The 26,471-nt window shown below is 37.2% G+C and overlaps 1 protein-coding gene across 6 annotated transcripts in view; it reads right to left on the bottom strand.

Moving 5' to 3' along the window:
• BICD1 (BICD cargo adaptor 1) overlaps positions 1 to 26,471 on the bottom strand; it is a 244,967-nt gene that overhangs the window by 11,610 nt on the left and 206,886 nt on the right. For 4 of the 6 annotated variants that reach the window (XM_042992078.1, XM_042992080.1, XM_042992081.1 and 1 more), the window contains 2 exons: positions 22,998 to 23,149; positions 20,177 to 20,384 (listed from right to left, as the gene is read on the bottom strand). In XM_042992078.1, coding sequence (XP_042848012.1) covers positions 20,177 to 20,384; positions 22,998 to 23,149 — 360 coding nt within the window. Of the gene's footprint in view, positions 1 to 5,429; positions 5,439 to 18,339; positions 19,101 to 20,066; positions 20,385 to 22,997; positions 23,150 to 26,471 lie in introns of those variants that run through there. The other 2 variants (XM_042992083.1, XM_042992079.1) reach the window with 2 other exon arrangements.

Here is a 26,471-nt window from a genome sequence, read left to right as displayed (position 1 = left end):
CATGAATACCAATCTATGAATTTGGGCCCTTTGAAGATGTCTTTCAACCAGTTACGGACCTAAACAATTACATCATCTAGAATTTTTCTATCCTAAAAAACATTATAAAATACCTGGTCAGTTGTTTGCCAAAATTCAGGTATATTATATTACCACTCTTCCTGATCTTACAAGATAGAGAATGAAAATAAGTCTAGCATAAGTCATTCTTGATGAACTCATGCTGGCTGTTAGTGATCCCTATTCTATACTGAGCATATGAAACCCATCAGCTTCCAGAAATTTCCCTAGAATCAGCCTCAAGGTTGTTGGTCTACAGATCAGAGAAATATCTTTCTTTTCCATTATATAAAAATTCTATTTCCACATTTCTTTCTCTGACTCATCTAGGAACTCACCTTCTCACTTCCATATTCTCCCTGAGCACATTTTCCTCATCTTTCATAAGACCATGATATTTTTAGCATCTTTCCTCTGACAAGAAAAGTGGGAAGGAATAGTATGTGTGCTTTCCTTTTTTTTCCCCTTCTCATTTACAAATGGCAACTCACATACTTCAAAAATGGCAGGGAAAATGAAAATCATGATACAAATGCAAACATGCCTCTTGGTGAGACAGTTAATCACTTTGTCTACTTGATGTACTATTTCCAAGACTGTTAAAGAAAGATGGGCTCAGTAATTAAATTTACCCACTTAAACAACTGCTGTCATAAATAATGATATTACTGTTATTTTCAAATGGATATCACTTTGGAACAAAAATCTTACCTACTTGGAGTAAATGGTCAATATTCATTAAGGACCTTTCAATGAGGACAGATGATTAACAGTAGAAAAAAAATGTTTAACGATGAAAGTTATTAAACAGAAGGTCAACAGAGATAGTTATAGATTGTCCTAAAATAGCTCCTTAGTTAATGATCAAAACATAGAGACATCCTCTTTTGTGCCCTTATGAGAGATGAAAGGATATCCCTCGTTCTTCTTTCCACACACCTGGCCATATGCTTCCAAACTAGTCACTAATTGGGATTTGGGCCATGACAGAAAAGGAAGAGTAGGCAGAAGGAATGCAGAAGGAAGAGGAAAGGATGAGAAATAATGGTAACATGGAACATTCAGTAAGTACTGTGTATTTGCAGACATTAGGCTAAGCATTTTGCATGCAACAGTTCTTTAATCCCTAAAAAACCTTAAAAGAGATTGGATTTATTTTTATTTTGCAAACAAGAAACTGAGGCCTAGGGAGGTTAAGGAGTTTGTGCATGGGTACCTTCCGTAAGATTTTTATAGTGAACAAAAGCTTTTTTGGGCTCACAAAACTCAGTTGAGTTTGGTTGTCATGGTCCTCATTTTAGATATCAGGACGCTGAGGATCAGAAAGGTTCAAGTGATGTTCTTTGCACCCTTGCAGAGGGAAGCACAGTGAGAACAGAAGCCCAGTGGAATGCCACATGGATCTGTAATGGACTAAATTTTGTCACCCCAAATTCATATGTTGGAAGCCCTACCACTACCTCAGAATGTAACTACTGTATATTTGGAAACAGGATCTTTAAAGAGGTCATTAAGTGAAAATGCTGCTGTGTTAGGGTCAGCTCTAATCCAATCTGATTGATGGCCTTATGAAGAGAAGGGATTGGGAGACAGAGAACACAGAGACACCAGGGATGGGCTCACACAGGCCATGTGAATAGAAGGTGGCCATCTACATGCCAGGGGGAGGGAGAGGCCTCCAGAGAAACAAATCCTGCCCAACCTTGATCTTGGCCTTCTAGCTTCCAGAACGATGAATAAATAAATGTATATTGTGTAAGCCCCTCAGTCTATGGTCTTTTGTTATGGTAGCCCTAGCAAACTAATATGGAGCCTCTGTAGTTGCTCCAAAGTGGAAGCAGTTAGCACCCCTATTCTTCTCTCTTACTCTGTCACCAGTACTTCTCTAGTCTAAGTAAACTGAGAACTTAAACTTTTCCAAACTCTAAACAGTCTAAGAGTTGGGACAAATAAATAAGGTTTAATTCAAGGAAACTCAGGGAAAAAGACATATACAAAAGGCCAGAAGCACAAATTCTAAATGAACATCTGTACTCGAATTTCTGAAGACTTTCTTCTTAGCAAAAAAGCATTTTAAATGCCAAAGTGGTCAAATCAGTGGTATTGGCGAAAACTAAACCGATGACAGAATATGATATCTGAGTATTTTCTAGAATACAAGTTTCTAGAAAAATTGCATAATTATTAAAGAAAAGCCTCCCAAACACAGGAATTCTGGATATTTGCAGATAACAGCACAAAGATGCTCCTCATGATTAGTTACTGTCATACTTATGCCTACAGCCAGGTCTTAAGTGAGGGCCTTACGCAACAATCCTTGGGAATGGATAATGGGTAAATCATGATAATTTACTTCCATCTGCCAATGATATTCTGCAGCAATTCTGTGGTCTCCTTGCCTTCCTCTTCATTCTCCATTCTCTCTCCCCTGTGCTCCTCAACTTTCCTCCATTTCAGCATGAGATTTAAAGTCCATCAGAAAGACCTTTGTGGTTAGATCCTACTCCACCAGACAGTAGCTGAGGGACACCGAAGAAGTGACTTAACTGTTCTGAGCCTCAGTTTCTCTGTTAAGTGAGGACATTAAATACAACTTTGCAGACCAGGTGAGAGAATGTCTGTGAAAGCATATAGCCCAGGTCTATGGACAGGAATTGTCATTGATTACACATGAGGAACACCATGGGGAGAAGTCAAGATGACCTTGAGGTTTTCAGCTTGAAGTAACTAAGTAAATGCCTTTGACAACAGTAAAATTTAAAAAGCCAAGATAGACCATATGATGAAATCATCTTGACAATGATTCTTTTGGGTTTTTTTTTTTTTTTTTTTTTTTTTTTGCCCCTATCATGACATTCATCTGAAATGCTCTTCTCTTGGACCATTCAGAAATAACAAGTTTTGTTTTTATTCCTGACCACCCAGGGGGAAGCATTTGCTTCCCCTAAACTCCTTTTGTATACAGCTTTGACCACTGCTGTCCTTGAAGTATGTCTAATCTCCTTGGTCACTCTACGTGGTTCAGAGAGAGAGAACACTGTCTTATCATTCTTATAATTCTTCGTTTCCCCACAATAGTTTGCTTGGGGATGCATGTGGTGAAAAAATCCTTGTTAATATACTGATTTCATCTTCCCTAAAGGATTCTTGGATTTGTTTCTTTATTAGTACTTCATTAATGCATTGTCTGATGGATCCACTTGAAGAGGGGAGAGTTTATAATTAGGCATTCCTGTCATCATCTTTCTAATGAAAGAAGTAAGAAGGAGGAAATACTATCTGATAGAGGTTTTAGAGCTAATTTAGTGATACTGGGTGATTAATTATTGTCCTTTGATAATTGTAAAACTTGGATGTATAAATCTTGAAAATAATTTTTAAGTGCCATTATTTAAAGTGTGCCAAATAACATCAATACTAAATTATTCCTCACTAAATCTACAAAATGATTAATAGTGTGTTAGTGAATTAACAGAAAAGTTCATGGAAAGAAGCATCAAAATACATTCTCCTAATAGTAACGGCTTGAACGCTTAAATAGTCCTATGGATGCCTATACACATAAACTGAAAAAAACAGACATACAGAATATTTAGGGAAAAAAAAGAAATATTTAAAGTAGAAACATTATATAAAGAAAAATAATAAGGAGAGCATGAAATAGAAACATTGACATAAATATAAACAGTAATTAAGAAAAGTTGAAATATTTGTAAAAGTCTAATGATGAACTTAAAGGTACATTGACACTAATAAAAATGGATAGCTGTGAATCAACTTTTAGCATTTTATAATCAAACACATAGAGTTGGCTATCTCATCCCTGTTTGCTAAACATACAACATATCCTGTTAATACATTAGTTTCTCTGAAAGTATCCACCGATAGGACAATAGCCTTATTTCTGACTACTCAGGAGTGTAATCTGCTAATTCATGTCACCAGACACTTCAGCCTTATCTTTCCATCAGTGTTTAACACAGCAAATTCCATGACATGTTTATACCCTTGATAGAAACAATCATTATTCATTAAAATTTTCCAGAGAACAGTAAAGACAGAATTGTTGAAATACATAGAAAAAATTCAATATAGACAATGCAAACATATGACCCGATAACATCTTTAAACTGGCTCCACCTTCATACAAATGACAACTGCATATAGTTTATCACATTTTGGTGACAAGCATTAAAATTGTCTTCAATGATGTAGAATCAGAGCATGACTTGCGAAGAAGAGGGAGCATCTTTAGACCTTTCAGTCATCATAGATTAAACAAAAACTTTCACCCAGCTTTCCATCTGCTGTCCTCATGGATATCATATAACTAGCTGATAAAACAAAGCAATATTCACAATCTGTTTTTTATTTCAAACCTTGCGAAAGAGAAATATAAAAACGCCCTGCAGTATAGTCAGCCTTCTGCTCCTGAACAATGTATAATGAAACCATGAACACATGTGTAATCAACTCCTATGGTGGGAAGGACAGAAGATAAAGGAGGGGAGGGGGATGAAATACAGTGGCACCAAGAGGTAAAAGTACATTTTGCTACCAGATTCTTACACCAATTAGACACCTTTTGGAAAACAGCCTTTTGTTCAGAAATGACCTTCCCAAGGACAATGTTAGCTGGCAGAGTTAACTCAAGGTGGTATGATGGGTCTGTTCTCATTCAGCAAAGTGAATAATAGCACGTAGCAGATGAAGACCAGCTATACCTTTGAAATGTCAGAATTAATTCATCACCAAAAAGACACAAGAGAGAAATAAGTTAAACAAACTACCACCGAAAACCCACCAAAAAGATCAATTTTAAAAATATATCCCGAAAAGAAAAATATATGAGACACCACTCAGTGAAATGTGTTTGATTTTCTTATTTAATGTTTTTTCATCATAAAAAAATCAACACTAGAAAATATTCTGAGAGGTTCAGGGCATCCTCTTCTGTAAAGCGATGGATCTGAAAATTATAGATGTTCACCAATGTCAGTTGTTTCTTGGCTTTTTTTCACTTTTCTTAGAAAAGAAGAAATACTGATGTAATCCATATTTTGGGGGGGAAACAATTCAGAAACCCCCAAACTAAACCAAGTGTTACAAAATGCACTATGTCCTCACAAGCAAATTAAATCCTAAGTATGACTCGGTTAAAGGAAAAGCAGTATCTTTAAATATTAAATATTTTTAAAATCCAGGTTTACAGAAGGTGCTTATTCATTTATCAAAGAATAAGGATTTACAATGACAAGCTTCCTAATGTAAAAGTATTTGACTTATGGAAACTTGTTTGAAGCAAAGCTACTCAAGAATAAATCTATTAAAGAAAATGAGGTTCACCTACAGGTTTATAGCCAACTTACCTCTTTTTGCTTTTGATGTCAAGTAGTGCATAAAAAGAGAAAAAAAATGTATGTTTAACTGATTCTGTGTCATTACATACGGCTTATTCCATAAATACCTACTCAGAGTAAGCAACGAATCTATACTTGTTTTTCTTAAGGACATATGAATGGAGGCGGAGCCGTGACTGTAGGCTGCCAGAAACCGGTGTGCGAGGTAAGCTAAACAGCATCCTCCCTGTGACATCTGTGCCAGTCTTGGGTGCCATTTGACCAGAGTACCAGGGATGGTACTCCCTCCTACTCTAAACTTGTAATTTCAGATCTTACCATCTAAGCTGATCATCGATTGATTCTATTTGGAGTCAGACATACCCTTATGTGTGATGAAGAATTGGAAGGCAAGGCCCAGTTTGGAGCAAAAAACAGACTAGATGAACAGCATCAGAGCAGCAAAAAAGTACTTCACGTGAGGAAAGTTTATCCCTTCAACTAAAAAAAAGCAACAATTTCATATCCACTAAAAGTAGGTTTAGCTAAAATGACAGTCCTGTTTCTAAACCAGTATCCTGCAAAATAAACACACACATTTTCATACAAATCAATGCAAATATTTGAAATTAGAGTTGTTTCCTTTAACTATTTTAAGAGTAACAATCTGATCAGTCCGTTTCTTGAGAACCTTCACTGACTAATGCCATTACCTGAGCAGTCCCCCTGAAGGAGATCTGATTTATGGTCTGGACACATGAAAGTGACATAACCTATACACCAAAAAAGAAAAAGGAAATCTCCAGAGTCCAGTAATGAGCAAAACGGAAATGAACTTGGCTTTTACATGTACAGTTCCTAAAAACTTTGGATTTGTGATGTGGAGAGCATATTAATGACTGTTTCTTTTTGGCTGAGAGGTGACAATTAAAGGACCATAAAATTAAGAGTTATATGACATCTTTATGACTTTACTTTTTTTTAGAGTAAACAAGAGAAAGGAATAAAGTCAACTGTTTTGTGTTTTTCCGTTTTCCTCTCATACCTTTCAAGCACAATACACTGAGGAAACTGCCAAGAAAACCAAAGAAGCATCAATAGATGGTGGAAGAGAGGGGTGTGTAGAAGAAGGGACATACTGTTGTTGCACAAAGAGAAAGCCAGGGTGGCTGGATGCTCCATTGTCATGTAATGATACCACCCACGGTCAATCTTTTCTGGTCGGTGAGCTGTACAAGTTTAATTACTAGGTCACTGTAAGTAGTCTGGGTGCAAGTGCTATGGAACTACCTTTTCACTACTTCATTTCAAGCAAGTGTAGTCTTCCCATGAGCATTACATCTACCCATTATTTGCACCATGCTCCCAGCAGAATTCAGGCTGCCCCTTCAGACGCTGACCAACTTGCCCAGAGCTCAGGAGAGCCACTGAAGCCAGTGTGAGCACGTGGAAAGGTCCGTTCCCCAGCTATTTATTAATGCCTCCAGAGAGTTTGGTGATGGGCACCAAAGAAACATATCTGAATTAAATCAGTGGTCTCCATATCATGTATAATAATCTAGGTATGCTTTTAGAAATTGAGTCCCATCAGTTTTGGGAAGGAAATCAAAGCATTAGCACACTGCAAGAATTCAGTGTGGGACACTGCTCTTTTCTGCCTTGTACAGTCAGTTCATAACACATAGACACTTCAGACTGTCAAACAAAAAAAGGTTGTTCTGTTTATTAAGATAATGGGAATATTCCTTTTTCTTGTTGGAAAGTGTACTACTTGTACTGAAATATTTTAATGTTTTTACTTGCAAGTCTATTTAGAAACATGGTTGTACACAAGCTCCAGTCCCGATCATGAAGGGAATAATGTGTACTCATAGAATCAGAGTCTCCAGAGTTGGGAGAAGCTCTGTCCATATATCATTATGAATGTAAAGGAGAGTCTACTGTTGTTAACCTCAAGATTGGCTTCACTGGAGACCCAATGTGGCTTTTTCTTATGTTTTCCTTAGAGTTCTTTGTAGATATAAAGCATCCCTTTGAAAGCTGAAGTTTGGATTTAACATCCCGGGAAATGTTTATAATCAGAGGGGTTTTGTTTTAAAATAACAGAGGTTGTTAAGTAGTTGCAGTGAGGGCAAACAGTAGAATACAATAGACTAGTGCCAACAGACAGGATTAAATAGTGGGAGCATAGCAAAGAAGAGGCTGATGGCTATTCTCCCCTGGAATCCAATGAAGGGGAGGTCCCAGCTGCCCAACAGAACAGAATACTAAAACTCTTCTTTTGCATAAGGAGCTTTGGGATATGAAGGCAAGGTGATGCCAGTGCTAGACAGTTGTAGCACCTGCTACCCACAAAGGATACCCAAGATACTAAAGGTTAGGTGCTGTAGGTAACTGATGTCAGGTTGGCAGAATAAAGGCTGTTCCCTGACTTGAGTTGGGAGCATGCACAGGTAGATCATAGAGAACGTGAGCAATTTTTAAATTCAGTATTTGGACTAGTTGGTCCTTTAGTGGCAGAGGCTGGTCAATTCAGTGAGTCGGAAGCAGGATCTCTAATCTAGAAACTTATCCTAGAGGTATACGTCTCCTTGATGTTTTCTATCTGCCTATTGATATTTTTTAGTGAGCTAGAAAGTGTCATTTGGGCAGAATCAGAAGAGGAAGGCAGTTATTGCCTGGAATGTCCTGTGTCTTTTGTGTGTCCCAGCCCATCTATGCCCCTCCATTATCCTTCTGAACTTAGCCAGTTTATGGAGGCCTCTATCTTTTTTTTTTCTTTTTTTAATGTTTACTTATTTTTGAGAGAGAGAGAGAGAGAGAGAGAGAGAGAGAGGTGGAATGGGGGAGGGGCAGAGAGACAGAGGGAGACACAGAATCCAAAGCAGGCTCCAGGTTCTGAGTTATCTGCACAGAGCCTGACATGGGGTTCGAACTCACAAATCGCGAGCTCATGACCTAAGCTGAAGTGGAACGCTCAACCGACTGAGCCACCCAGGCGCCCCTGGAGGCCTCCATCTTTAGCACCACATGGCTGGACTCTAGTGGACACAAGTATGACCCTGACCACTTTTGCCCTGAATATGCAATAATTAGGGATATCAAAAAACTATATTTTCTTTCACTTAATGGATATATTGGGGAAGATTTTCATTTTTTCCTTGAAGAATTTAACAAGAAAATTTCAATTTCCGTGGGTTTAAAACTACATACTTATACTAAGATAGTCAACATGGAATAAAAAATATCGTCTAATCTAATATGTACATTCCTGCCACAATGTTGTTTTCCTGTGGATCCCTTCAGTAAATTTTTTATCACTGCTAATTTTGCTTACAATGCTCAGATTTTAAATATGGCATCTTTCAAGAAAATTTAAGCTCTGGATAGTATACCTCACAGAGGAGGGAGTAGGAAACAAAAACAAAAATAAAAATAAATTAAAATCCTCTGGTCGTCAGATGTTCCATTAAATACTGCATTATTTATTGAGTGGCTTTAGTACACACCATGAAATTATTTATTTAGTATTGTCTTTATCTTCTCTGTTATCCTGGACAAAAGGAAAATACAGGAGACCCACCTGGAAAGAGTTTTTTTTTGTGTTTTCAGTCTATATATGGTGTCATTAAATTCTGTCATTTAAAACTAGCAGGATGCATTATAAACATTTTCAATGTACTCCCTACTTAAATAAAATGGACTTTTTACAAGCTTGAATATACCAATTTTAGAAAAATTCAGTTGTGTTATTATTTTAAGAATATTTAAGACATATGGTTTCTTAGGATATACCTAAACAATATGAATTAAATTATAATACTGACAAAGATGCCTAGTAACAAATAAAGGAGAAGTATAAAGAAGAGTATACAAACATTTAATATGTACCTATCTAAAAGAGCATTGCCACCAATCAGGGACAAACAAAGCAGAATAAATCTGCAACAAAAAACATTTGGCCCAATATCTCATTTTTAAATTTATTTAGAGAATGGGGGGAGGGGCAGAAGAAGAGGCAGAGTGAATTATCAAGCAGGCTCCATGCTTAGCATGGAGCCCAACACGGGGCTCCAAACCCACAACCCTGGGATCATGACTTCAGCTGAAATCAAGAGTTAGATGCTCAACTGACTGAGGCATCCAGGTGTCCCCTAGCATTTCATTTTAAAAGAAAACCTAAATATGTACCATCTTAAGTCTTATTTTAAAATTAGATGTTAGTGAGTAAAACTGAAGTTTCTGTGCAGAAATTATATGTAGTTAAAACTGTTGGTAAGTAAGAAGGCCTAGAACTACACTGTTCAATAAAGTACTACCAGCCAAATCTGGCTATTGAGCACTTGAAATATGGCTAATTCAAACTGCAATGTATTCTAAGTACAAAATATAGGCTGAATTTCAAGGACCAAGAAGAACAGAACATAAGATATCTCACTAATATTTGCTTCTATTGACTGCATGTTGCAATGATAATAATATAGACACATTGTGTTAAATAAAACATATTGCTAAAATTAAGTTCACGTGTTTCTTTTTACTTTTTCTCATATGGCTACTAGATTAAAATTACACATCTAGTTCACACTATCTTACTATTGAATAGCTCTGGTCTAAGAGGTGAAACATCTGATGACTCCCATTTTATTGAATAGCAAGAAATATTTCTATTCTACACATGAAAACATTTTTAAGATTTTGTAAAGGGTTCAAGTATATCTTCCTTCTCCTCATTAACATCTGGTTAAAAATAAACAAAAAGATGAATATTGATATAAAGGAAGCCAAGATATATTAAGTGAAAAAAATAGCATGCATAACAATGTTTGTGGTTGTGCCAATGTTAATACATACATATATAATATATGCTTATGATTATATATGTACGTATTTATAGATATTCTCTTGTACATATAGAGAATGTTTCTGGAAGGACATGAGATGGAGGCTGGGAGAGAGCTACCTTCTATTTTATATTCTTTTGTACATTTTGAACTTTGGACCATCATTATCTATTGAAAATATACTTAAAAACTATTTTAAAAACATATAAAAAGGTGTAAGAGTAAAAAATAAGGAAAGCCTACATATTTATATGCAATCTTTTACTCTGTACTACTTGGATTCATAAACTTTGCCTCTAAAGTGGATATTTTCTTATAATTGCCTTGATTTTTAAGTACCCATATATAAAAACAACCAAATACAGGAACTTCAAGATTTTACATATATATATATATATATATATATATATATATATATATATCACATTGTCTGAATTAAAACAAGAGAAGTGAAGACCCCACTTGAAAAGTTCCCAAATACAACTGTTATGCAGATTTTATTCTATTACCTACATTAAATCACATCTGAAATACACTATTTCTAATCTACACATCAGAAGAACTACATGTGTAGATGATAAACCACAATAAAGCCAAATATTTTGAGATACCGTAGAAAATTTGGACTGATTATCAATTATCCACCAAACTGAGGGCCAACTATGTGCCACGAACAGTGCAAGATCTTGAAGAGTAAAAGATCAAGGAACAGGGTTCCTGCCCAAAATCTTAAAGATTCATAGAGGAATCTGATTTAAGACACTGTGTCCATGCCACCTGTAGTGAGGCAGAGAGGAAGAGGAAGGCAATTCTATCTAGTGGATAAAAGGATCAGAAAAGTCTTCATAAGTTGTGTACATTTATGTACCCAATGGTAAAACTGGTGTATAGGATACATATAGGTTAAACACTTTGTAAGAGAAAATAAGAAAGGGGAAAAAGCTTAAAATTCTAAGATATTTTTATACGAAACTTGTTATCTAGACAAAAATCAAAACATTCAGCTAAATTAGAGAATACACAGGTATTTCTCTAACCAAACCAAATATAGAGCTATTGGGAAAAATAAGCTACATTGTTCAGTTTTCAATCGGGTATTTTTCAATTTTCAACTGGAATTTAATGAAGAGACACATCTCTCAGATGACATTCTTTTTTTTTCTTCCCTCAGATGGCATTCTTAACATTGCATATTCCAACTCAAGATCATTCATTCTATAGTAAAAGATTTCCTATAAAAATGGAATTGCTCCTTGAAAGAAATACTGAAAAGAAATGTGAGGGTGTCAGACATTTCCACTGTAAAATGAATCATGACTAACCCAGAAAAATAAAAATACTCCTGCAACATACATGATACACTGAAATTTGGAAATCTGAACCAATTTCTAATTGCATATTACATTGGGGCAAGACAGAAACATGTATTTTTCGACATGTGGTTGGTAACTTTCTGAATTGATATTTTTTGTTAAATATTTATTTTTGAGAGAGAGAGCGAGTGGGGGAAGGGCAGAGAGAGATGCAGAGAAGAGAATCCCAAGCAGGCTTTGCACTGTCAGTACAGAGCCTGATATGGGGCTCAGACTCACCAACTGTGACATCATGACCTGAACCGAGATCAAGAGTCAGACACTTAACCGACTGAGCCACCCAGGCACCCCTGGATTGATATTTTTTTTTAAATTTTTTTTTTTTCAACGTTTTTTATTTATTTTTGGGACAGAGAGAGACAGAGCATGAACGGGGGAGGGGCAGAGAGAGAGGGAGACACAGAATCGGAAACAGGCTCCAGGCTCCGAGCCATCAGCCCAGAACCTGACGCGGGGCTCGAACTCACGGACCGTGAGATCGTGACCTGGCTGAAGTCGGACGCTTAACCGACTGCGCCACCCAGGCGCCCCTGGATTGATATTTTTGATTTAACTTCTGTTTTGTCAGATTCAAAGTAAGGGCAACATGGACCAGCATCAGAAAACACCCAAGCTTTCATCTGTAAAGAAGAACTCTATAGAAGCTATGTTAAGAGAAAATACAAGCCCAAAAGATTACAAGTTTCTTTTTTTTTTTAATTTTTTAAATGTTTATTTATTTTTGAGAAAGAAAGAGAGAAACAGAGTGTGAGCAGAGGAGGGGCAGAGAGAGAGAGGGACACAGATTCCGAAGCAGGCTGCAGGCTCCCAGCTGTCAGCACAGAGCCCTACTCGGGGCTCAAACTCATGAACTGGGAGATCATGACTGGAAGGGCGGGCCTACGCCGGCCAACTCCATCTTGTTCTGTGTCCTTCACCTTGACCACACCTCCTCCCCTTGAGTAACCCCCCCCCACCTGCCTAACTCGGACCCTTCCCCAGCCAATCGGCTGAGGCCACAGCCATTACCTCACCAACTGCCCCTAGGCCCCAATAAAACCTTTGTCCTTTTGAAACTCGCTCTGTCTCCCTGGTATCTCACCGCTGTGTGGGTGCAGGTAGGGGATTGAGCTCGAGCTAGCTCGAATAAAGGCTCTTTTGCTTTTACATCGGACTCGGCTCCCTAGTGGTCTTTGGGGATCACGAATTCTGGGCATAACAATGACCTGAGCTGAAGTTGGACGCTCAACCGACTGAGCCACCCAGGCGCCCCAAGGTTACAAGTTTCAACAGAATGCTGTTCACTCTGGCTATTTCAAGAATTAAATCCTGTTGGGGGCGGGAAGCATACTGATATGGGGAAAGGGAACTCACAAAAATGGAGAAGCCTCTAAGGGAAAAAATAAGCTTTAGGAAACAAAAAAAAAAAAACCACCACTGAGGCTGTTTGTTAGTTCAGGAAGTCAGTTCAAATAGCATTCATTGAGCTCCTTCTACCTACAAAATGTGGGAGGATGAAGGAGACAGGCTGTTAAAGTAGGCTGTGGGTACACAGGACATACCAGCTGTCGGGTATGGTTGGACTTCTCTACTTTCAGACACATGTCAACATTCACACTGCTCCAGTTTTGACTTCCAGTCTCTACCACCTCTCATCTGCAAATTTCAGACACTGTATCTGCTTCTTTACCTTAGGTGTTGGCACATCCAATCCATTCTCCACCTTTTACCAGGGCAATCGTATATAATGAAAACCTGTTCTTATTCTTAAAACAGTCATCTCTGCCAATGGAATAAAGTCCACTCTCACTAACCTGGCCGTCTGTTTTCAAGTCCTTGCTTGTCTTTCCAGTGTCATTTCCCATCACTCCTCAGTCCTGCTGCAACTTCTAGTTCCCAACCTTATGGCCTTTGTATTGGTCGACCTCCTTTCCTAGGAGGCTCTGCTCATTACCCACACCTGCATCCCTGTCATCTGCCCATCAACATCCAGCCACCTTTCAAGACCAGTGCTTGCATTTCTTTTGGGGGAATGTTGCTAAACACCCAAAGCCCTCTGTTTATTCTGGGAAAACCTATTAACACCATTACTTATTTGCCTACCTACCTCCCCTACAGACTATGCGTTTCTTGAAGCACAGGGATGGTGTTTCACTTACGTAACATATTATGTCAAGAGCCAAGAAAAGCGCCTGACACCTAATGGTAGCTCAATACATTTTGTTACATTCTGATGAATGAGTGAGCGAGCAAATGAGTTAAGAAATATGGTTTTGGTACATGCTTAAGAGCATAAACTGCAATATAAAAGACAGACAAATAAATGTTTGAATGCAGTGAAGTTTTCACTAATGAACATGTTCGTGTCTATTGTTGACTATACATCTGAAAGGGTGATTGCGTATCTAAGGTTAACACATTTCTGTGAGCTGCTTTAAACATCGGTAAAATCTAAAACATCATACAAAATGTTCACATTTCACAAGAATACCATTCTCTCACACGAGTTCAGTAATGGTGTCAGAGAGAGGGAGAGAAAGAGAGAAGTGTGGAGGGACAGAGGGAAGTGAAATGATACGGGAAAGCAAAACATCCAAAAGAGAAAGCTCCTAAACAGAAAATGCAGCACAAAGAGCAAACTGCTTAGGCTGTTACTTCAAGAAGAGAGTTCCAACTTGCTTTTATAAGTTTGAAATTTCTTGTTTATCCTGTTGCAATATTGTAATTTATAAGAAAGATTTATTTGGTCTTTGTCCATAGTTCCAGATTCACAGCTCTCAAAAAAAAAACAAAAAACAAAAAACAAAAACACCCTTGGAATTTTCTAAGTGTTGGGAGTGACAATGGTGTCCCCAGTTATGTTAATAAAGTAACTTTTGGACTCTGCCTAAGGATGGAGGCTGGTTACCAGGAGAATCAAGAGAACTTGCCATGTGATTGGAGGTTTGGAACTTTCAGTCCTACCAGGCCCAACCTCAGGGGAGGGGAGGGGGCTGGAGGCTGAATCAATCACCAATGGCCAATGATTTAATCAACTGTGCCTGTGTAATGATGCCTCCAAAAAACCCCAAAAGGACTGAACTGGTGAATGCCCAAGGAGATTTGGGGACAGCAGTGTGCTCTGGAAGAAAACATGGAACTCCCAGTTCCTTTGCCATACCTTGCTCTATGCCTCTCTTCCATCTGGCTGTTCCTGATTTAGATCCTTTTACAATAAATTGGTAATCTAGTAAGTAACATATTTCTCTGAGTTCTGTGAGCTGCTCTAGCAAATTAATGAACCTGAGGAGGGGGTCATGGGAACTCTGATTCATAGCCAGTTGGTCAGAAATATAGGTAACAACTTAATTTATGATTGGTATCTGAAGCCAAAGTGGGAGTCATTGGAACCCCTAATCTATAGCCGGTTAGTTAGCAGCACAAGTAATAATCTGGCCTTTCAACTGGTGTCTGGAAGCAGGGAGCAGCAGTTTTGTGGGACCGTGGAATGCAGTGTTATTTCTGGATACACAGTGTCAGAATTCAGTTGAATCGTAGCACACCCTGATGGTGTCTGAGAATTGCTGGTTGGTATGGGGAAGCCTCCACACAGACACAGATACACACATTGCAACTGGGTTTCAGGAACCTAATTTACCTGCGCAAATCATGCAGTCAAGTCTTCACTGCAGAAATAGCAACTCTTACCTATACGTTACACGGATTTCTTTCACATATTCTGGTAGACTGATTGTTAAGTATTGATGAAATAGTAAGATGTTATTATTGTTATTATTATTATTATATAAATAATATACAACCATTTATATTATAAATAATATAAAACAACTAATGATTTTACAAAGATGTGCCACCTGCTGCCTGATTGTAAACTCGTTGATGACAACAGAGTCCCTCTGGATTCAAATTCATCAAGGATGGTAGCCATATGTGTGAGGACACTACATTTTGTATGCCATGATAAGGACAAAGTCATCAACAAGAAAGTCAACAAGCTAAGGACAGAAACTCTGGAATTTCAGGGGATGAGGCAGCACAAACAGCCGAAATCAGAAGCAAAGGCCAAAATTTCCTCCAAAAGGTTATATTAATGTTGAAAATTAATTAGTACAAAACAATCTATTAATTTTGAAAATCAGCACCCCATCCTAGAGTTGATTCTCCAGAAACTGAGAAATTGTAGTTTGAAGAAGATGGTTTTCTCCTGACCATCTCAAAGAAATAAAATCTATTTGAAAATATACCTTATATATGGTAAATAATATTTTATGTTTTGTGTTTTAAATTTTTAAATGAGATTTATATCTGTCATAATTCCTCAACAAAAGGCTTCAAAACAAATTAAACTCTTTGTATGTCTACTGAAATGATTTAATTTAATTACTTCAATGGTCCTCAATAGAAAACCCACTTATTAGAATAATAATAATCACCTACAACAACCTATTAAAAACACATTTCAGAAAACTTATCAAAAAACATTCTAATAAGTTAACAGGGAATTGTCCTTTTAAAATGATGAACATATATTGTTACTAGCTAGTAAATTTTATAATTATCAGTAACTTATAGTAAACTCACAAATAAAAAAGACTAATAAAATCTATTATTTCCCATGGGTTTAAAATACTTCTTACAGAGAACACTGGACTGGATATATATGGTATATTTTCCCTTTCTCAGCTTATTGAACATATTTTATATAGTAAAACCATTATAAATAATACTTAATATGTCTTACCCAATGCAGTTCAGCCTAGGAAAAATAATATACAGTGTCAATAACCCTAATATATTTTTTGAAGCTACAATTTGGTATAGGTAATTAGTCACTTTTTATAGTAATTGATTTAACCAAAACTTTTTAAAAAATGTTGCTGGGTTGCTCTAAAAATTGATTAAGAACTAATCTGGTTGGGCCCGTGGTATAAAACTGAAAATTCCTTAGGCTATGATAACAGCTTTACTCCCTCCCCTCTTCCATTATTTTAACTTCAAATAAATGGTTAAAAATGTAAGGTTTATCAATATATAGTAAGTTGTGATTAAAATGATTTTCTGGCCTAGTGATGATTCTGAATGCCACATTATTTACATCTCTAATCTTGTATAAAATAATAATTTCTAAGACCAATGGCATTTTCTGGTTATTTGAAACTCAAGCGTTTGAGAAAACAATGCTACTCTCATTCATGTAGGCTCACTAGCCTTAGAGTTGCAAGATGGGTACAGTGTGCAAAAAGAACTAGAAACATTCAGAATGTGTGGAAAAGGGAAAAATATTTTGTGAGACTCTTAGTACACTGATCTATCCCCTTTGACAGCAACATCAAAACGGAGCAAAAAACATAAAGATGTTCATCATTGTAACCCAGTGATCTCACTTGAGAAAAAAACGAAACCGATGAGAAGTTGAATGCATGAGGGTATTTCTAGCAGCACTGCAGAAAATACCAAAGAAAGAAAAAACACCCCAGCAGTTAACAGGAGAAGTAGAGATTAAAGGAATAAAATCTGAAATAAAATTTATGATACAACCTTTAAAAATAAAAATAGCCGAGGTAGTGGCATAGAAAAGTTTACAATGTAATGTTAATGGTTTCAACAATGTAATGACAATGATGTAAACACACATTAATGTAAATAAGGATCAAATGATCATACACAAAATGAAAACAGTTATTGTTAATATTTATTAATTTTTAATAAAATACTGATAGGTCACTTTTTAATTCAAATACAATAGGGTTCTTAATTAATCATAGGATTTCTTTCCTAAGTTCTAATAGATAGTGCTACTAAATCCACTTGGAACACTAAAACAACTTGAAGTGTTTTATTCAAGTTAGATGTCCTGATGAATCACAACCGTTTTGGTGATTTACAGATACTTCAAGGTACCTTCCAAAGGGGTCTGAAATATTAGGAAATGAGCTATGAAAGTAAGAATGCCTGGCAGAGTTGTAGGTTTTTGTTTGTTGTTTTTGTTTTGTTTTGTTTTGTTTTTTGGCATACATTTTGGCTGTTATGCTCTCCCAACTCGTTATCATCACCCATTTGCTCAAACATTCTTAGAATGTTGATTATGTGCTATAAATTTCCACACCACACCTTTTCATCCCAATCAGTAGGCTGATTCGTGAATCAGATGAGGATATTATTACAGATCCAAAGGCAGAGTTTCCAAAAAGGAATTAAGGTAAACATCAAGTAAATGAGGTAGGTGAGACAACTAAAGCGAATTAAAAAAAAAAAAATTCTGTGGCAAACTCAAAGGCTATAGTAGGGTCCAGAAGATAACAAAAATGGGTGCAGCAGGCTGGGTATCAGTACTCGGGAGTAAGGGGGCTGTGGAAAAGTACATAAAAGCAGCAGCCAGTACGAGGCTCTGACAGGTTATTGACACGCATGGACGCTGACCTCGGGCTGTCAGATATTCAGAATCTTTCAAGGGAGGCCAGAAATAATAGATGCTCGTGTTGACAACTAACTTGAATTAGTTTTAATTTTTCATTCCCTGTGACAACCAACCATTATGCTGCCTTTGGGCTTATTTTGTTTCACGGACTTCCTGTATGACACCTTTGACCTATAATTAGCATGCAGGGATTTCTCAGAGGGCTGAACTCTATTTGCCAGAAGTCACATAGGAAGCTCTTCATAGGAAAAATTTTTTATAAAGAAAAAGAAAAATGCAAAACAGTGAAGCTAAAAATAAAATGTGAGCATATTGGTAAGCATAAATCAATAAGGGCTTGCAAACTACAAGAATATTACATTAAGATTTAATGTTCCAGAGGAGCAAAATCTTGGCGGATTTTACTTCTATTTTCTCTATAGTGATTGAAGAGACATTCTGAGTCACTACAAAAGGAGATTAGCCCCAAAGGCTTTTTATAAAGATAGCTCCCTTGACTGAAACTACCTTAAAAAATATCAGAACAAAATGACAAAATTTGATCAAGATGGAATCGCTATGAGCTACCACGCTGCAGATAGGACCCGGGGGGTGTGCCCTGCATTACGCCTGTTGCTAGGTTCCCTTGACCTATCCCGTTCCTTCCAACTCTCATTTTCCATCATTGGCTGTTAAAAGGAAGTCCTTGGAGACTCCTAAGGAATGCTCGTCTGGCCGAGTCAAGGAGGAAACAGGACGCTAGGCGTAAAGGCATTTTTATGTTAGCTGCAGGAATTTACCTGTGGTCCAAGTTGGACTCCGTGGATGGGTGGACATGAGTGGTTGGGAGGAAGGGGGAGTGGTCTACTCAGCTAATCATCTGCATCACATGCACCCAAGGAAAAAATGTTTACCTGGTGGAGCCACGGTTAACCTTTTTTCCTTGCTGAGCCGGTGCCCTTGGATGAATTCATTCATGGAAGGGGGGCCCTTCAGAAGAAATGATTCTGTGGAGGTGGGATCAGGGGGAACTCTTAATAAATTCTGTAGGTAGGTAGCCCCTGAAGTCCTGGGACGGCTCTGATCACAAAGGGAAGGTGAAAATTGTCTTGCAGGAGATCCAAGAAAATACATATAGGAAACAAAAAAGTTTTACTTTAATTACCTTTCAAAGCCTCACCAGTGACAACATTATTTACATTGGCATTTAATTTTTTTTAAACATGTAAGTCAAGATTTTTGCTTATTGCTTAGTTTCCATACCAGGATACAACCCTATTTGGAAACTGTACTGGATACTGGAAAAGAAATTTATTATTGTTAGTCAGTTTGAACCGCAAATAGAAAATATTTATATAATTTGATACTTTACTGAAAATTCCTAAAATACAAATTTTACCATTAACTGAAAATACAGGGTAAGTAATTCAACATCCAGGACTCTGTAAAAAGGTCACCAAATCAAGCCACTAATAACCTTGCAAATGATTTCTTTGAGCAACATTCACATATGAAATGAAAAGGCACAACAACCTGCTTTTAAGAAAAAGACTACACACAATCAATTCCGTTTACCTAAATATAGACATCTCCTTTGAGTCAGTTGTCAGATTTGGTAATGTGGACAAGCTTCCCTAAAAGAACATATTCATATCCTTGTCCCATTAAAGAGAAGCTGGTAACTAGCACCATTACCAGAGGTACAATGACTTTTAAATGTCACGTAAAACGCAGCTTCATTCTTAATATCCACCTTTTGTCTATCAATTTTTAGGTTGGAGGTAAGGGAGAGGCAAATTTATGCATACAAAGAACAGCAAAAATGTTGACAGATACTCAAAAATTATATTACGGTTAATCAAGACGTGGGGCATGGGGGACAGAAAGGAACAAATAAACACGATTATCAAAAGGATTTGATTTGGAAAAGCCAAGCAAGGCCCATTTATACACCCACTCCCAGTTTTTCTCTTCCTTCCCTTCCTCCATCCTCCACAAGAAGAGCACATTAACTTTTGCAGTTAACTAAAAATCTGGCCTCTGCACCATACTATGAAGATCGCTGCATGCATACCTTTTCCTCTGAGTGCCACTGCTGACCCGAATGTTGGGTGTCTGTGGGCCCTGACTATGCAGGAGGTAAGTGTCTATGGTGGGCACGGTGACTGATGCCTCCCCACTTACTTTAGGGCTGCCGATCTTGCTCTTTCCAAGTTTGCCTTTGCTGCGTCGGGACTGCTCATGGTCAAACTCTAAGTCCTCCAGCCGCTGGGTCAGGGCGAGTTTTTGCTGGATAGCCATTCGTAACAAAGTGTTTAGAGTCTTCTTCTCATCCTCTGCGGCTGCTAACTGTCTCTGCATCTCATCCAACTGTGTGACATACTCATCGCATCTAGAACCCAAACAAAAAAGTGGTCAGGAGAAAATCTTGGGGACACTAAATGTGGAACTTGAGTTGAGAATTTCACTGGAATTTAGATTTAGAACACTGGTCTTCCCTGAGCACAATGGAGGTAACCTATTACAGTGGAAAACTGGAGAAGGTTCAAGAACTGATGGTTCTTCTATACCATGGAGTGCATACGGGGACACTCTTAATGGATGACATCTTAAACCCCAGTGACAGAGTTATTATGGAGGCTGCTCCATGGTGGCAGAAGAGTGAACTGTAACATTTCAGGTAATGTTCACAGCATCTTAGATGTGTTACAATAGTTTCTTCTACTGTGTAACATGATCTTCTTCAGAGGAATGTGACAGGTTTGTCATAGACTAGGCTTGTAGCATGCAAAGGAATAACAGTGTTTATAAAGAAAACATTTCCTCCTTTATCTGTATTTATAGGTTTTACTTTGAGTCCCCATTGCAGCTGCACTGTTTTCAATATGGCAGATTTGCCTGAATTAGAAACCTGAATATTTTCAAAGATTTCTTAACCAGAAGATAAAGCAATAGATGTCAAAGAAAATCAAGATTTGCATAGGGTTTGATACAGATATAGCAGGCTGTCAGGAACATCTTTCTTCAGCTTTGATACTTGTGCTGTAGCCAAAAGATAAGCTCAGTGATCTTTTTTCCCCAACAAAAGTAAAATCTAAGCACACAAACATTTGGAAGGGAGGCTTGATCACACAATTTTCAGTTTTTTTTTTCTGAGTTTACTTACCCACTAACATAATAACAACAAATACTCTTCATGCACCAGCTGAGAGTTAATGACTTGATGGAGATATCCAAAATGTGCCGTGCAAACTTTGAAATTAAGATAAGCCTTGCAGCATTTTAAAGAAAAAACAGACTCTAGGTGAAAGAACTTGAGATGCAGGTGGGTCCCATTTTTGTTAAACTTAAATGTCAAGAAGCATAGTAGGGATACCAAAAGAAATATTGCGTCTTAGTAAAATACGAGGTGGGTTTAACATCCTGGATTTAATTGGTCAGATAATATTTTTAAAAATACTATGGAGCAAGGCAGTTACTATACCTAAAAAAAAACAAAACAAAACAAAACAAAACAAAAAAACAAATTTCTGGTTATTTAAGCCAGATTAAGTCTATAAATGTCCCATTAAAAATATTTTGATTTCTGTTTAAAAGAGGAAATATATATATTTTAATTCTACATGTAATGCTGACTGATTTCTTTCATCAAAGAGGGGAGCACTGTGTACCATCCCCATTCTCTATGCTGCCCCCCACGGTGGCCAGAGGTGTATAAATATATCCACTCTATTCCTCAGACTCTCCCAGGATCAGACCCAGAGGTCAGTTCATTCAGGTCTTCTGCATCTCTGTGGTTCACCAAGCACTCAGCCCTCTAACAGCCATCACCAAGAGAGTCAATCACAAAGTATGAGCTTGAAACTTTTCTCTCCTCATATGCAAAAAAGCCAGACAGATTCCAGGGCTCCTATAAAACCCAGGATTTGTTTTGTTTTGTTTTGTTTTTTATACTTATATCAGCTACATATAAGTTATCTACTAAATCTGCAAATAAACCCATAGTTATGCTTTATGAATTTTGTACCACGTGTGTATTATATAAGATACATGACTGCTTTTGTTTTGGCACTGAATTGTGACAGTAAAAAGGGGATGGCGACACTATTGAAAATCTCAAGATTTTGAAACCTTTGAATCCATACATGCTTAATCACTTCAAGTTTAAACACAAAGCACTTCATAATGAAACTGGTGGGGAGAGGTAGTCACTAATATTTATCTAGTTAATTAGCATGGCAATGTGAAAAACTTGGTGATAAATACAATTACATTTTAGAAATTATAATTTAGGAGCGCCTGGATGGGTCAGTTGGTTGAGCGTCTGACTCTTGATTTCAGCTCAAGTCATGATCTCACAGTTCATGAGATGAAGACCCACGTTGAGCTCTGTGTTGACAGTGTGGTGCCTGCTTAAGATTGTCTCATTCTCTCTCTCTCTCTCTCTCTGTCTCTCTGTCTCTGTCTCTCTCCCTGCCCCACTTCCCCATTCATGCTCTCTCTCACAAAAAAAAATTATAATTTAATTCATAGTGTATTAAAGTCCAAATAATTAGCTGATATAATGAGTACTTATATTCATCATGACCATGTCTTTCTCATGCAATACTTACTAATGATAAGCACTTTTATGTCACAGAAATAAATTTCAGTGGTGATAATACAATATTTAGCAATTTTAAGAAAAACATTTCCTCCCCATTATCGGAGGCTTTTTTTTTGGGGGGGGGGTCCTAATTCTTTTTGGCACATAAGCTCTAGGAAAAAATATCTATTAATTTAAAAATACTTCTATGTAAACGAATTGCTTGATCCAGTGTGTCCAGTAGAGGGCTCTGGAAAACAGCACACAACATTTTGCCTTAGACAGGTCAGAGTGGAATCTCAAGTATTTTCTTCACCCCTCACCCTCTTAGATGGCACACCAAGAGGTGTGCATGTGAATGTGAATTTTAAAGTCTTTCTCCCAAGCACCCCACCTCATCTTGGAAGAAAAAACTGTTACCTTGTTGCAAACATTGCTCTCAGGGATGAGAAAGTTGCTGCATCTTCTTTCAAAGCCTTCAGTTCATTTCTAAGCTTCGTCATAGTTTCAGTCACCATTGCTTTCTCATTTTCATATTTGTTCTTGAGATTAGCTAGAGCCACCTCAGCTGTCTGAAGCAGAAAAATCACAACGCTTAGGATTTTCGTATCAGGAAAACCTATCATACAGATTTTTTCATGCTGGGTCTAGGACTTTCTTTCATAAATGGAAAGTGAAATTGGTTTGGTTAATTTTATATAAACATATATATGTACTTGGATGGACATAAGGCAGTTTTTCTTTAAAATCCATAACATGGTTAAATCGCCCTGGAAGCCAGCTGTGAACCAGAGTATCAGAAGCTAAGGAAATGATCGTAGTTCAGAAAATATTTTAATGCAGATTCCTGAGTCTGCAATTTTTCAGACAGAAAGGGAGCTAAAATTAAACTTTATACAAGAAGGATTTTATCAAGGAGAAGGCAGTAAAGAAGCACAGCTTCCAAATGAAATACAACAGAATGCGGGGCGCCTGGGTGGCTCTGTCAGTAAAATGTCCGGCTTCAGCTCAGGTCATGATCTCACGGATCGTGAGTTCGAGCCCCATGTTGGGCTCTGTGCTGACAACTTGGAGCCTGGAGCCTGCTTCAGATTCTGTGTCTCCCTCTCTCTCTGTTCCTCCCCCACTTGTGCTCTTTCAAAAATAAATAAATGTTTAAAAAAAGTAAAAAAGAAAAAGAAATATAACAGAATGCAAATATTCTTGCCCCTGTGCTCTAGGGGCCTAAAACATAGAATAAGACACAGGCCATTGCAATTTATAGTATGAGTACACAATAAACTATAAATCCATATTACATGTTTAAGGAAAAGAATTCACAAGGAACCGATTACTTCCTGCCTTTGCATACAACTTCAAAACAATAAATTATAGTCTAATTTAATTCTTCACAATTTCCATAAAAAGGAGAAATTCCAAAATGTTTGAATGAATTAAAATATCCCTTTGAACTTAGAATTTGGGCATTTCTGAATCTTTTGGAATTAATAGCGTTTCAAACTGAAAACTAGCTTGACACACCATAAGAAGAAAGAAAAATGTTAACTGAATCAATGCATGAAATCAATGTGTATTCAGGGACTGCCTGTTTGATGCACAGCACATGGTGTATATATATATTGAAGCCAAACAGAAAACATACCATTAAAAAAAATTTTTTTTAATGTTTTATTTATTTTTGAGGCAGAAAGCGACAGAGCATGAGCAAGGGAGAGGCAGATAGAGGAAGACACAGAATCTGAAGCAGGCTCCAGGCTCTGAGCTGTCAGCACAGAGCCCGATGCGGGGCTTGAACGCACAAACCGCGAGATCATGACCCGAGCCGAAGTCGGACGCTTAACCGAGTGAGACACCCAGGCACCCCGAAAACATACTATTTTAAACAAACTGTTAACCGCAGCTTTTCAGAGTGTGTAAAAATACTCAATACTAATGAAAAAATCCACTACTAATGAAAAAAAATCCATTGCTAATGGGATGTTCCTGGTTTTTAACATTTCCTTTTGTGCTTAAAATGGACAGCTTGAACTTTCTTATGCAAAGTGCCAACTTCTATTGAGATACCTGGATTCTTTTTATAATTAAAACAATGTTAGGATAGAGTAACTTGTTAATGTCTTGATTCCAAAGTAGTTTCTTATAGGTTTTAATTGAATTTAAATTCAGATTAAAATGAGAATTTACTGATAAAATATTTTAGCGTATTCTGTAGCTATAACTCAATGGAATCTTCAGAAATACTATCGATTCAGAAAATTATCCAGAATGCAGAAATTGATCTGGGGAGAAAAATGGCAGTTTAATTTTTTTTTTTAATTTATACATATATTCATATAGAACCGTTAAGCTTAAGTTGTGAAAATGTAGGTGTAACAAATTGGTAAGCATATGAGGCCAAATGGTCAGTTATCCAAGGGGAGGAGAGAAGGGAATAACAGAAGAGCAAGATCTGAAATAGAAGCACAAACTCATTTATTATTTGTGAGAAATGCCCCCAAAGACTCAGTTCTGTTTGTAGACTTGTTGGTCCAGACTGCACAAAGCTTTTTCAGAAGTTAGAAACTCTAAGTATCTTCAGCCCATGAGTAGATTTGCTGATGTCTGCATTTGCTACATTCTCCATGCTCCCTAACTTAACTTTGTAAATAAAAAATCTTGCTTCCAGCCACAGACATCTTCACAAGCATTCCCTGAATATATCATTCTATTCTTTGACTTTCTACCTACTATTCTTTCTGCTTGGGAGTGTTTCTTCCTCTCCTGGAAAACAACTCCTCATCCTTTAAGAACAAACTCAAGTAAAACTGCTTCCATGAAGTCTTTTTTTTTTCCTAACTCCTTTAGGAAACATCAGTTGCTTCCTCGGCAATGTTTCCATAATTTCTATTACAGCATGTATAATATCAAACTGTAATGATCTGTTTCTTTCCCAACATTCTTACCAGTTTGTGAGTCCTATTCTGAAGGGCAGGGACCATGTATCAGTCTTCTTTGAATGTTTAGCATCTAGCACAGTTTAGTACACAGATGCTATTTCATAAACATTTGCATATTTCAGAAGACACTGTGCATACAGAAAAACCCGAAGTCTATGAAAAAATTCATAGAGAATGCAGAATGTCTATTTTTAAAACAAGAAGATTCCCCCTTTTCCCTTTATGACAGAATTCTTACCTTAGTCTTAATGAACATTCCACAAAGTCTAAACATAATGGATGTCATCTGCAGACATCTGAAGTTATTTATGGCACATAAGCATCACAGCGTTAGGGCCAACATCATTAAAATGTAAACTAAATGCATGGCTAGAAATGTGTTTTCATTTTATTTACTGAGACCATAAGGTTTGTGATGCTAATGTAATGCAAATGGTACCACAAACCACTGAGAAAATAAAAATTCAGCCAGGAATGCTTTGTATTCCTGTATTGCACTGAATTCCTATGATACTGTTTATACCTCTCAATGACATGTCCTACTCTGCAAATAGTTAACAGGCATGTGTTGAACTCCTACTAGACTACTTGGTCACTTAATTGGCATCCTTATCTACCACCTGCCTTGAACTATGTAATCAATGAATGCTCATTCACAAATTAGTCTTTCATGTCTTATCAACCATGCCTATCTATACTTCTGCATCATTTAAGCGTCTTGTCACTTATAGATCTAGATTTCTAGGTTGTTCATATTCAATCTTCAGGAAGAAGTCAGAGATGCTATTTGAGTGGCTTGAGCAAGAATGCCCAGGATATTAGGTCCTTGATAAAGGTTGTCTAAGCCTTATCTAATGTGGTTTTTAGTGATATGGTATTGGTTTTTTATGATTACTCTAAATAACTGGGTCTTTGGATTGTAGTAGTTTATGGTAGCAAATTATTTTTTTTTAAGTTT

The sequence above is a fragment of the Panthera tigris genome, chromosome B4 (genome assembly GCF_018350195.1).
Source record: "Panthera tigris isolate Pti1 chromosome B4, P.tigris_Pti1_mat1.1, whole genome shotgun sequence".
NCBI lineage: Eukaryota > Metazoa > Chordata > Mammalia > Carnivora > Felidae > Panthera > Panthera tigris.
This window is presented reverse-complemented; position numbering and strand designations above follow the sequence as displayed.